Source organism: Malurus melanocephalus, unplaced genomic scaffold, assembly GCF_030028575.1.
Source record: "Malurus melanocephalus ecotype Western Australia unplaced genomic scaffold, MMel_1.1 scaffold_209, whole genome shotgun sequence".
Classification (NCBI taxonomy): domain Eukaryota; kingdom Metazoa; phylum Chordata; class Aves; order Passeriformes; family Maluridae; genus Malurus; species Malurus melanocephalus.
Genome location: NW_026623441.1, coordinates 782,476 through 795,613, shown reverse-complemented (window position 1 = coordinate 795,613; position 13,138 = coordinate 782,476). Strand labels below are relative to the sequence as shown.

The 13,138-nt window shown below is 46.0% G+C and overlaps 1 protein-coding gene across 1 annotated transcript; it reads left to right on the top strand.

Annotated features, from left to right (window-relative positions):
• Positions 1-10,179: 10,179 nt before the first annotated feature.
• Positions 10,180-12,831, top strand: FOXQ1 (forkhead box Q1). The gene has a single exon (XM_057373902.1). The coding sequence runs from the start codon at positions 11,154-11,156 to the stop codon at positions 12,375-12,377; it is 1,224 nt and encodes a 407-aa protein (XP_057229885.1). The 5' UTR covers positions 10,180-11,153; the 3' UTR covers positions 12,378-12,831.
• The last annotated feature ends 307 nt before the right edge of the window (positions 12,832-13,138 follow it).

The following is a 13,138-nucleotide window of genomic DNA, read 5'->3' as shown; positions in this document are numbered from 1 at the left end:
AAAAACAAAATACCTGCAATGCTAGAGGTGSAACAGTGTGCAGCTTTTAAGCAGCAAATAAATTTTGAGGGGCAATCCCTCGCATCCTACACAATGTTTTTTTTCTAGCTCAATATGTTAAATCCTATCTTAACGTCAGGGTGAAGTTTGATTTAATGATGRAAGTAGCTTTTCTTTTCACAATCATTTACCTTACATAAATAATCTCTTTGTAAATAGCATTAATAAATGAGCAGAGTATCTCAAGTAATAATAACTAGAGCAGCTCCATTTTAGGTGCTTCCTAAGARAAGGCAGGCTGGAATTTATCTTATAAACTTTCCAGAGCTCTGTWATACATCCCCGGTGGTCACCTAAGAAGTCTTAGGCTTCCTTTCAGTTAACAGAAATACATACAACAGGGTGAAAATCACTTCATGTAGTACAGTTACCTGTTTTGGAAGGAGATCATAACAATTCCCTGGTGTGACAACCTGTGGAGGCATTTAAAAATTTCAGGCAGCAGCACTGAGTACGCACTATCTGCAAAGCAGAATCTACATATTTAGAAATCTTAAAAAATACAAATTTTAAGTTCAAACTCTGTATTACATCTTTGGTTCATTGGTTTTATTTTCTTGTTGCTTCTGACACTACCAACGTTCTCCACTATTTAAAATTAAACCATCCTTCTTAGTGATGTAACTTTGCAACCCTTCAATACCTTAGCCAACCATTTCCTTGTAAGAAACTGAAATGGCATTTATTTAAAAAAAAAAAAAAATACTTAGGCTGCATCAAATCTTAATTCTGAAAAGGAAGAATCATAACACACTGAGAAAGATTGTTTCCCTGCAAGTTTCTTGGGCAAAACTCTTCAGCATCTCAGCATCACTGGGACAGAAACCCAGCCAAAATGCCCCCAAAAGCACAGTGCTGAAGGGAACAACAGTGCTGCTCTCTCCTGTAAGGAGAAGATGGGAGCAACGATACCTCAGCAAAGCTTCAAGACATAAAATGAACACAAACATTTATTTCAGTTACATTTTGCACTTGCAAACTAAACAGAGTCAGGACATGCACTCAAGAGCTGCTGTGTGATTGTCCACACCATTTAACCAGCAAAAAGCTTCCCGACATGGGCTGTCCCCTGTGACCCTGCACTTTCCATGCCACACGAGGCACACATTCAGGAGATAACACAGACAAAGGACAGCTCCCTCCAGACAGCAGAGATGAGGCCACTGCTTTGAAAGGAGGAGAATCTGGCYGTGCTAAAGCCCTCGGGGGAAGGACTGGGTGCTGGCCTGTTTGTACTAGTGCTAAGGTAGCCCTAAAACCGGATGGGACATTGTGGGCACCTTTAAGTGTAAGATCAAGATTATATCTAGAAGACTCACCATACCATAGTGTTTCAAATACTAATGAATACATTCATGCACAAGAGTAATTTTCCCAAATTAATTAGGATTACTCCTATGCATGAAAGTATGCCAGCGTAGGTGTGCRCAGAAGAGGTGCTGGAATGTCAGTCATCATATACCCATCAGTTAAAGCACACTCAAATGTTTTTGTTTGAAAGATTGTACTAAATAACTAATATAGCACAGATGTTTTCTGGGTCTGATGACTCAAGAAGTTGCAAGTCTATACTTTAACTCATTCATCTTAYAAAAATAAACTTTCCCCTTGTGAAAGGGAGTCCTATGGCACAAATAAATAGGGATCTTTCTCAACCGTACCCAGATTCTGTAAGAATCACTTAGAAACATTTAGACTAATTATTTGTTGCGAATTATTCACTTGACACTGTCTCTTCAATCAAGAAGCATGGCTCTATTTCTTTCAGCAACACAAACTAGTGTAATAGAATAGAGCTTCCAGGTTTAACTCTCATATCCAACACCATTTAATTAAAGTCTCAGCTGGGAACAGTCATGAGTTTGGCCAAAGTTTTGAAGGTTTGAATGCAAGCCCACTGRAGTGAAAGCCCCACCTATTCAGTTGGCCTCTGCACCTGAATACACCTTTTCCCTCACAGGGCCAACTTTTTATGATAGTACATCTCAAAGGCCAGAGAAGGTGTAAGGCTACCAGATACAACATCCTCTTTTATTAAATAAATAAAATAAACTCAGCCCAAGTCACCAAGATTTACTCACAGAGATGATTATTTCTTTAAAGTAGCACTGGAGAAGGCCGTTTTCCCCACAACACTTTGGTAACTCTTAAAAAAAGCTTTAATCTGTGCTGAGCCTTGCTGAGTTTCTTGGCACTGATTGCGTGTCAGATGGAGAATGAAAATGGACTGTCTTCCAAACCCTTATAGCATAAATAAATCAAGCCATGAATAAAGACTCCTGTAAGCGGTGAGTAAATATCTCCATTGCCTGATCCATCAACATCAGGTGCCAGAGCTTACACTTCTCASATATGAACACTGAAGTCTGCAATTCTTTGAATCCCTCTGTGTATAAGTCATGCTCTGTTTCTCTTTCATAATCTCCCATTCTTCACAGTTGCTAGAGATTTTCATCATGAAAAAAAAAAAATAAAAGGAGAAAATATTTTGTATAGAAATAGTATGTAGAAAGAACTTTCAAACTGATGCACCCCAGTCCCTTTAGGAATTATACAGATGTTCAACCTTCAATTTTGTTGGTTTTTCTTTTTTTTTTTTCTTTTTTTTGGTAATTTTTATTCCGTTTAAAACAAAACAAAATGAAACCAAAATCAACCACAGAAAAAAAACCCTCTTCACTCCTCAACCACCTCTAGCCATGAAAGACTGGAAAAGTATATTCCAAGAGAGAAAATGCAGATGAAAGACAATTGCTTCCAAAAGCACCATGGGAAATGAAAAGCCAGAGAACTCCCTAGCCTGAGGAAAGTTGTAGAGGTGAGCAGTCAAAAAAATTCCACTAACAGAATCAGTCAAATTGGACATTATTGGGCATCCTGGAAATTTTACAGACTAGGTGGAACTGCTTTGCAATGTGTTCTCAGTAGGAGCTCTCTACTCCAATTTTCTCCACATCTTCCTCCCTTCATCTCAGCTTTGCTCCCTTTTCCTTCTCCTCTGCTACCTTTACCCTGCTTGATTTCCTCCCCCAAACAGTTCCATTTATTTTTTACAGTAAAAATAAAAAGGTTCTGAAACGCCATTTTCATAATGAAAAAAAGTCAAAACCTCCCARTATTTTTCAAAGAGAAAATGATCCATGTCAAAAGAAACCCAGAAAAGCACCTGTGTGTCACAGCAGCAGTTACAATCTCAGACAAGTCAAGATCCTGTTTGTGCTAGACTCCCTCTGTGCACACATATTTACTCCCTCCTCACAGTCCTGGCTGGCTTAGAGGGAAGGAGCCTTCGTATTAAAGCAGATTTGGAGATGTTTGGTAAGACCTGGTCATAAGCAAACAAATCAGGACTACTGACAGGTTTACAGGGCAGAAGATACTGGGTGTGACACCCCAGAAAATCACTTGCAGACATTAAACTGGCGCAAGCCTGTGGACTGTGTTTTGCTTACCAGTCTTGGSCTAACACCCAGGACTTTTCTCTCCTTGCTAAGGTATGATGTCAGGCACATGGCAGTTCTTGAGATTCTGTGTAAGCCAGCATCGYCAGAGGCTCTGTGCAGGTGTGGTTAACAGTTATTTAATGATTCTTCACAATTGCATGTATCTGTCTGAACATAAATACAGTCTGATTGTATCTTTCTTTTCACACCATGAATTTGCTCTTGTGTTTCCACCCTTGCAGGTTCCCAAATGCTCAAAGTCTGTTATTAAAGACCTGAGGTTCACTTCATCATTTCAAGTCGTTCATGAGTACTTTGCTGTCCCGTTGGCTTGGTACGGTGAAGAGAATGAAGGCAGTCTATTTAACACAAATGTTCCAGCTCTTCACTTAAATTCTGTATGTTTTGCTCCCTAATGACTCACAGGACTCTCCTCCCTTCCCCATGTTTACACAGTGATGACATGCACTGTTAACTTTTTAAAAGCAAAATTATAAAAAAAAAAAAAAAAAGAAACAGAACACTGGCAAATCCTGGGAAAAGCTCTGTGTCATTCTCCTTTCCCAGCAGCTGCACGAGCTTTTACTCTAAATACTAGTAGAGTTCAATTAGTTAAAATAATTTTGAGTGATAGTTCAACTGTTTCTTTTCCAAAGGGTAATAGTTTTCCTAATTAGTCACTTGCTTTGATAAGGCACTGACTTTTACTCTAATCTAAATTAACAAGACTTTATCTACCTGCATCATTTAAACACACCCTACTTGCAAATCTAGTATGACTAAAAACCATGACAAGTGTTTGGTTTCATTTTACATTTGCTTCCAAGTGCCCCACTTGGAGGTTAATTATTAATCTACTAAAGTATATGTAAAGGTTCAGGGAAACAACAAGGTTAGTAGGTAGAGCAGCAGTGGAGGAATTAGGAAACCCATGCCCTATTCCCATCTTAGATCATGTAAGTTTGGCCAAGACATTCAAAACCTGTGAACCTTTACTTACAGAACCAAAATAGCAACACTGCACAAAGCACTTTGACATCTGTAGGGAAGAAATTTCATGGGTGTGAGGCAACAGGATGTTTATTCACACCTTAAAGAGACTGAAACTCGGTTAATCCCTTAAGAACTCACCTAGGAACTGGAAATCAGATACACAGTGCATGCAACTCAACAAACTAATGATTTTGTTACCTCTGCAGCAACAGAATGACCAGCTYCCTAAGCTTATACTGCTTTTCTCTGCCATCCAAAAAGTGATGAAAATATACCCAATTTCTGGAACGCAGTTTGCAGGACATAAATCCCCACCCCACCACCTGAGGCACCGCAGTGGATGTACCCTCGGTGTAACTGTGCTCCCTGCTCCAGGAGTAAGCCAGCAGCAGCACAGACCAGATTTCCAAAGATGCCAAYGGTGTTATGGAGCTGTCCAGGAGATTGCAGAGAAGGAAAATGGAACACAGCAAATGGAGGACAGAAAATTCACAAGAGAGATACAATTTAGGGGTTACACTGCCAAATCCTGCCTACCACWGGGAAGTCTGACTGTCAGCAGCCTGTTCCCAAATAGCTCCATTCTAATGCATTTCATTTTGTCTTGGAAAAAAATATAAATCAAGAAGGTTTTCACACCATTATTTATTTATAGATTTGGCTAATGCTTATATAAATCATGTGATTCCACCCAGAAATAAGTTTTTGAGAACAAAGAAACAACAAAAGAAATCCAATCCAGAAGAAAGAATGTTAAATACTTATTGCYGTTCAACTCAAATATTATTGGCAAGATGATTAATGTGTTGATCCACAGTGCTATAAATAGTGTTTTAGCTTAGTTGAATTGAAACATATCCTTCATATCTCTAGTCACTGTTTACCCATGTAAAATATATGTGGTTTGGGGTTGGCTTAGGTGTACTGCAGCAAGGGCTGGCAAAGTTCAATGAGTCTCCATTACATATTCAAAGCCCTTCATCTCTCAGTTAATTCTGCTGTAGTTCTCTCACAAAGTTGTTCACTCTGCTCCATCAATGCACAGACTTGAAGGCAGTAAGAGGCTATTGTAACAGCTCAGCTGGTATTTCCTCATATCACGGGCCAGTGACAGCAAGCCTCTGGCATCAATACCAAGTTTGATGCCAACAGATATTTGGTCTGGCACCAGCAATAACAAGCTATGATGGTTTCTTTTTAAGTTTGTTTGGCACCAATAGCAAAAACCATTCACTATGCTTGGCAGAGAGCCACAGAATTTCACCAAATGGCTTCYGCATCATAACTTCATAACAAGCATAACACAGCGTAACTTCTAATTGCGGTGGAGCCTGTCCCTTAGCAAGGAATTCTATCCTGATGATTATATCCAGGAWTATCAATACATGTGCTGCCTTCCAATTCCAGTTTCTTTCTTATTGTAAGAAAAATTTCCTTGACGAGATCCACAAGCCCCCAAGCTTGCTATTTAGATTTTCTCTCTCTTGGTGCAGTTACATGAAACCAGGTAATCAGCCATGAGAAGAGCCTATGGGGACAGTTACTGAATTAAGTCATCACAAAATATGTTGTAAATACTGTGTTGATTTAACCTCACCCTGCACCCTTTTATGTCACGTATTTCTCAGACTACAAACCTGCAATATATTCCAGAGAAGTTCACCTTATGCCAGCATGGAACCTCATTCAAGCCCCGGAGGCTTAAYACAGCACTAGTAAAAAGAGAGAATTAGCTATAAATTATCTGAGTCTTGGGACGGAGCAATCTTCATTTTGACAGCTCCTTGCTAAATGGTTTTTAGCAATGCTTTCCAGTGAGGCCTTGTGGTGGATACCTCAGTGGACACAGGGCAGGACAAGGGCTCCAGATAGCTCAGTTCTACAGACAGGGGTGTAACTGACTTACCAAATTATTTTCAGCAGGATTCGCCTTCACTCCTTGTCACCTGTAAAATGGGAGAGCTCTGAGATTCCTTGGTAAAAAGGATGGTGGAAGAATCTGGATTTTTTTTTTCTTCGGTACAAAGCATTAGTAACAAGAGCAATAATGTCACTTTCTTCTCAGGAGAAAATCTGGCAGTGCCCATTCTGTCACAATCCAGGACTCTGGAGAAAAAAACTGCTTAGATGCAGACTTTTCTTATGGAACATGAAGTGGGCACAGGGAGGAAGTGATACTAAGCWCTCAGCATGGGAAAATTTCATTCTGAGCAACATCTCCCAAGAAAATAAAGACTGCCTGAAACAAAGTTGAAATGGAACTCCCCATTGTAAATTCAGCTCTTAGTACCTGCCAAAGACATGAGAAAATCTCTACCCAGAGGGAATGGCTGTCCTTGTGAAAAAGTGCCAATCTTTCCCAATGAGGGAATTCACGCAGACATGCATTCTGCTTCAGTGATCAAACTCTTCCTCTCAAGGTCTAAAGGAATTTCCACTAACCTCCCTTCTTACAGCTCAGTCTCTATCTGGATTTCCTTCAACTATAAAAATATACATAGCGCAATTAGCCTGCCTTCACAGACTGTAGTTCATTTATGCATGCTAGGCACATCTCCCGCTGCGAGCAGCCCATCCACACCGAACTCTTTGAACTGCTCCATTGTTTCTCACGTAGTAAATTGCATTGTCCAGTTTGATCATTCCTGGCAAGGCAGTGCACTCCTGCAGCTTGCCACAGGAGGAGGAGAGGAGATGATGGAGCACTTTGTCCARCTGGTGTGCTGGACATCTCAGATGCACAAACAAGCATGCCTGCTACTAACTATAGGATTTTCCCAGTCAGCACAGAAACCTTTATTGACCAGTCTTTCTATGACCTTACCTGGAAATCCTCTCTATTTTAGTTAGAGAGACAGAAGACAGAAAAAATAAGTAAGACATAAAAAAAAAAAAAATCAGCAGAATTTTTCATTTTAAATTTAAACCAGGAACATATTGTGACACACCTTTGCACTGTATTTGCTGAACTGAAAAACCCATGTCTCCATGATTTAAAATACCATGGAGACAACATAACTGCATCAACCAAAAATACACTCAAAACCACCAGACAGGGTAGCATTTTGCTACATTTAGTAAGGAAGGAATATTTTTGTAATTTGTAGCTTGAGCAAACTGCTGAAGACTATATTACCTTATCTCCAAAAACCCATTGGCACACTCTTACTATTTCTGAATTAAATGAGTGAAATATTACAGAAAATGGGAAGCAAAGTTGATCGCGTGATTTTCAAGCAACCATTCACATTTCTCCATTTGTCTTTGACTGGGTACTGTTTGGGGTAGGAAAAGAGGGGATCACACATCAAAAAAAGTTCTATTCTGCTGATCTAAAGAGGAAGAGACATTTCATTTTAGAACAAAGAATTAGATTTTTTTTACATTGCTTCACTGGAGGTTTTTGGAGGTTTTTCTTGGGGTGATGGGGGTGGGGTGCTTGGCTTTGCTATAATACAGCACATCAAAGTGCTTTTGATGTGAAGTTTACTTAACAGAATCAGTTTTTCCGATGATTGTGTTAATCTTTATAAACCTGAAGGCGATACTGTGCCTTTTAWAAAACTATAGCAGGAAAAGACTTGAAGTTACATATACTCTCAGTGGTGAGAAACGGGAGTAGTTGGACTATTTTACCACTTCTTACAACTTTGCTCAAGTTTCATGGGCAGCGCTAGCAACAGGCTCAACACTGCTCACACTCAGGCCAGGAAGGCTCTGTTCAAACCCTACACAGCCCTTTCATAAGAACCTTCATTGGTTTTCTCAGGTAAGAGCCACCAGAGATTTCAAGGGATTTACAACAGGTCCTGGCTCAGAGACAGCAAAAGGCATTGAGCCACGGGAATCAGTGCTGATCTTAGAAAGGTTCCCTGCTCCCAGACATTAATAGCTATCTTTGTATTATTATTTTGAGTACAAGCTTCTGTCCCCTCTTAAACCTTGCAAAACCAGCTTTGCCATCCACTCCTAGTCTTGAAGCATGGCTGTGAAAAAGCTTCTGTTATGTCTGATGTGTTTACCTACAGCATTTGAATGACTTTTTAAGTTCTTTGAATAAAGATAAGAGACAATGTGTACATTTTCCACACAAATAGTGGAACRGTAATAAAATAAACATCAAAGGCAAGCTAGCAAATCATCGCTACTTCACTGCTATTTACAACAAAAGCAGGAAGAGGAAAAAAACCTACCCGTGCCATTGGCATCGTTATAGAAAATATGAGTTTTGGAAGGAATGATACCTTTTTCCCATACCCTTAAACACAAACATTGGCACCTACAGCTAAGACAACAGTTTACTGAAAGATTTCAGTTTACATTACAYGGAGACAACAACAACAGGGAACCAAGAGAGGTCTCCCTCCTCTTATTTTTGTCTTTCTGAATTGCCTGCTTTTCTCAACTGCTACAGCTTTTGTAAAAGCAGCAAGACTTCAAAAGTGTTATTATTTCTATTAAAGCTGTCAAGACTGCAACAAGAGGGACAGAAGAACATTTCACTCTTCAGTATTTACCACACCAGACTCATGTGGACTGAAGAAACGACAAAGCTTTGAAACAAAATGCAGGTGTGTGTGTGGGAACATACGTGCTATTGAAGAGAGATTGAGATAGAAGGTAGGGCTGTTTGTTTCTGCTCTTAGTCTTTTAAACCTGCCTTTTTTCATCTTCCTCTCTAATACTCCTTGAGAGCCAGACCACAACAGAATAGTCCTAACCAGAGTGACTCTGCATTAAGTATTTATTCCAAAATAAGGTCCGATGTAGAAAGWGTGCTTTTAGAAAACATGAAGCAATCCAACTCTTACTCCAGGATACAAAATTCAGAGAGTACATATGAGAAATAAAACATAAGCACCACACTGAATTTCTGCTGATGTTTTTGTTATTGTTTYGCAGACACCAGTGCTACTGCCATATGAAGTCAAAGGGTGTTTTGCAATTGACTCTGAACAGTGAGCAGAACAGGGAGTTTTCAGAGAAGCTACTGCCAGATAGCTCCCTTGAATTGTTCTACCAGCATAATGTTGAAGGAGGAAAAAGAAAGCCCTGAAGGAGGGCAAGACCCTAACAACTTTAATCATAATTTTTGGGTTTGTTTTTGGGTTTATTTGTCTAGAAAGAAAAGTGTCTAGGTAAAAACACAGAATATTTTGTCCCAAGTTTTATGGGAAATTAATAGCTTCGCAGTGATTTTAAAAAATGTTAAAGTTACTATTTAAAAAAACAAACAAACAAAAAAAAACCCTACATAGTAAAAGATTTTACTAGAGTGGCAGTTGTAAGACAGAGGTTACAAACACACCATCCAGAAAAGGTCAGGCAACACTACTATGTGAACAGTAGCACATGCAAAACTAAGGTCAAGGTTTTGACTAACTCTCTCATAGCAAAACCCCAAAACATTGCCTACCTGTTCCCATTCTACCTCTGCACCAGGTGTGCTTATGACAGAAGCAAAGAGAGACCAGGACTGAAACTGTTTTGTCAGGCTACATAAATCATTAGGAATTCACAACTGCGAAGCCATGTATTATTTTCCAACAGGTTGTTGAGCTGTCATATTACAACTTGTTGCTTTATACGGCGCTATTAAAATAAATCACTGCACGTAACAGGTTCAGCTCTGCCACCTATAAGTCATTCTGCATTTTACACCTGGGAGGCGGGCCGGCTCTGCTTAGTCGCGCCGAACTGCGGCTTCGTTCGAAATAGCCGGGAAGGGGAGGGACCTGGCAGGAGAAAATACAAACAAGTTTCATAAAATAACTTTCCAACAAGACCTCGCTGTCATCTTGGCTAATTACGGCTCTGATACGGCTTATTAGGGCATACCCACCTTTGCTACCTTGCTTCTCCACCCACCACCCTTTCAGATCTTTGTCCTGGCTCCGCCTCTCGCCGGCGTTATAATGGGCTGGTCTGAAAGTGGTGGAGAGACACAGAACCACAGGGGAAGGGAGAGATAATGACAATAACACTAATAACCCTAAAAACCCGTCTGCTGCTCGCCTCGCAGAGAGGAGCCAGCCCGGCATCCCGGCACTGACGGGGTTCGAAGCCGGAGAGAGCGGAGTAACCCCGACGGCCCTCGAGAGCTTCTCCCCGTGCCCGGGGAGCGCCGAACGGTAACAGCRGCAGCGCCCCCGAGGAGGACCGAGCCCGGGCGGACACGCAGAAGTGCCGGTTCTGGCAGCCGCCCGCCCGCCCTCTACTCGCACCAGCTCCACGGGGGCCGCCTCGCCCCTCTCCTTCGACCCCATGGAGCAGCGAGAGTAAAGAGCGAGAAGGACAGAAAGCGGGGCCAAAGGAGAGAGAGCGCCCCAGCGGGGAGAAGGAGGTGAAGCCCGGAGGAATCGCCCCGTCCCGCGGGCGGTAGGGCACCGCCGCCCGTCCTCGGCGCCCACCGGCCGGCAAGGGGCCGGCCCCTGCCGCCTGCGACCCCGGGCCGGCGGGCTGAGGCGGGCGCGGAGCCCCGCTGTCCTGCCCTGCCTGTCTCGCCTGCCGCCGCGGAGCTGTCCAAGCCGGCGAGGGGACAAAAAGCCCGTGGGTCGCCTCGCTGCCTCCCGCCTCCCTTGAGGCCGCACYGAGGGGCGGGGGTCGCGCCCGCCCAGCGGAGCCGCGGGGTGCGGGGGGGCCGGCGGCGCCGCCGCCATGAAGCTGGAGGTGTTCTCGCAGCACTATGAGGACAAGCTGAGCGCCGGCAGCGACCAGGAAGGCAGCGGCTCGCTCTCCCCGGCTCCGGCTGAGAGCGAACTGGGCTCGGACGGTGACTGCGCGGCCAACAGCCCGGGCGGCGGGGCCGGGCAGCCGGGGCATCCCCCGCCACCGCCCCCCACGCCGCAGCCGCCGCCGCCGGCCGAGAGCGCCAAGGGGAAACCCTACACGCGGCGGCCGAAACCGCCCTACTCCTACATCGCGCTGATCGCTATGGCCATCCGSGACTCGGCCGGCGGCCGCCTGACCCTGGCCGAGATCAACGACTACCTGATGAGCCGCTTCCCCTTCTTCCGCGGCGCCTACACCGGCTGGCGCAACTCGGTGCGCCACAACCTGTCCCTCAACGACTGCTTCGTCAAGGTGCTGCGCGACCCGGCGCGGCCCTGGGGCAAGGACAACTACTGGATGCTGAACCCCAGCAGCGAGTACACCTTCGCCGACGGCGTCTTCCGCCGCCGCCGCAAGCGCCTCAGCCGCGCCGCCCCGCCGCCGCAGCCCGCCCGCCCCGCCGCCGGCGCCCCGCCGCAAGCGCCGCAGGAGACGGCCGGAGCGGGCGCCGCGTCCCCCGGCGCTTCCCCGCGCTGCTGCTGCGCCTCCTCGCCCTGTCACTGCGCGCCGGGCGCCAAGGAGGCAGCGGYGGGGGGCGGCGGGGCGAGGCCGGCGGGCGGCGGCTCCGCTAAATTCTCCAGCTCGTTCGCCATCGAGAGCCTCCTGCAGCGGCCGGCAGGACCAGGACCCCGCGCCGCYCCGCAGCCGCCGCCGACACCGCACGCCCGCCTCCTGTGGCCGGCGCCGCCCGCGCCCCCGCACCTGCTGGCCGGCCCGTACCCGCTGCTCCCCTACCCACCTGCAGCGCAGCCCCCGCCCGCCGCTGCCCTCTACGGCGGCGGCCTGCTGCAGCTCTGCGCCTACGGGCTGGGAGAGCCGTCGCCGCTGCTGCTGGGGGGCGGGCGGCCCGCGCTGGTCCCGGGGGAGCCGTCGCCGCTGGCGGAGCGGCCGCGGGCGCCGCTGTTCCATGCCGGCCTGCCCAAGGGCGGGCGAGGGCCGCCGCCCGGCTCCCCGCTCTACGGGCCCCTCCGGCTCGCCGGGCCGCTGCCGCCGGCGGCGGGGAGCTCGGCCTCGTTCCAGCCGTACGCCGTGGAGACCCCCCTGGCTTAATGGAGCCCCCCTCCTCCCCTGCGAGGGACCTGCCCGGGGAGGCGTGGAGGGGGAAAGGAGGAGGCTCTGGATCCCGCACTTTAACTCCAGAGGCGACCACAGCCTCCAAGCAAAAGCCTCGGTGACTGTGCCTTAGTGAAATGACAGTGGGTTTAACTTAAACCAAAAAAAAAAAAAAAAAAAAAAAAAAAAGAAAAAAAAAGAGAAAAAAGAAAAAAAATCAAACAACTGTCGATTTGGACATAGCCATGAGCCTCAAGTGCTTCTTACTGTTCGTTGAGACTACTTGACTTCAGCCAGTCCCTCGCCACCTCCTTTTCTGTCCCCCACTCTTGTCCCCACATCTCCTGCTACCGAAGCCTTGGGCGGCAGAGCGGGGGTGCCCCGCGAAGGGGCGCGGTGGCGGCCGCTGGGGGATGCGCTGTGCGCTTGGGAGGGCGGGGAGGAGGGAGGGGGCCGGGGGAGGGAGCGATGGCGCCGGGGGGATGCGCTGTGCGCTTGGGAGGGCGGGGAGGAGGGAGGRGGCCGGGGGAGCGTGCCGGGAACAGCAGGGAGAGAGGAGGGGAGGGGGCCGGGGTCTGCTGTGGAGCCGTAGGTCTGTACTGCAAAGCAATGCATCACTGTGCCAAAAGAAACCTTTTCTCCTGTCCGGCAACTAGCATTTCGTGGGAAGGGAGGATATTAAATTATTTATAAAAGTAGTGTTTTTAACACAAAGAGAATGCAGCTTTTTTTAAAGTAATTATTGGGGGGGCAGGAGA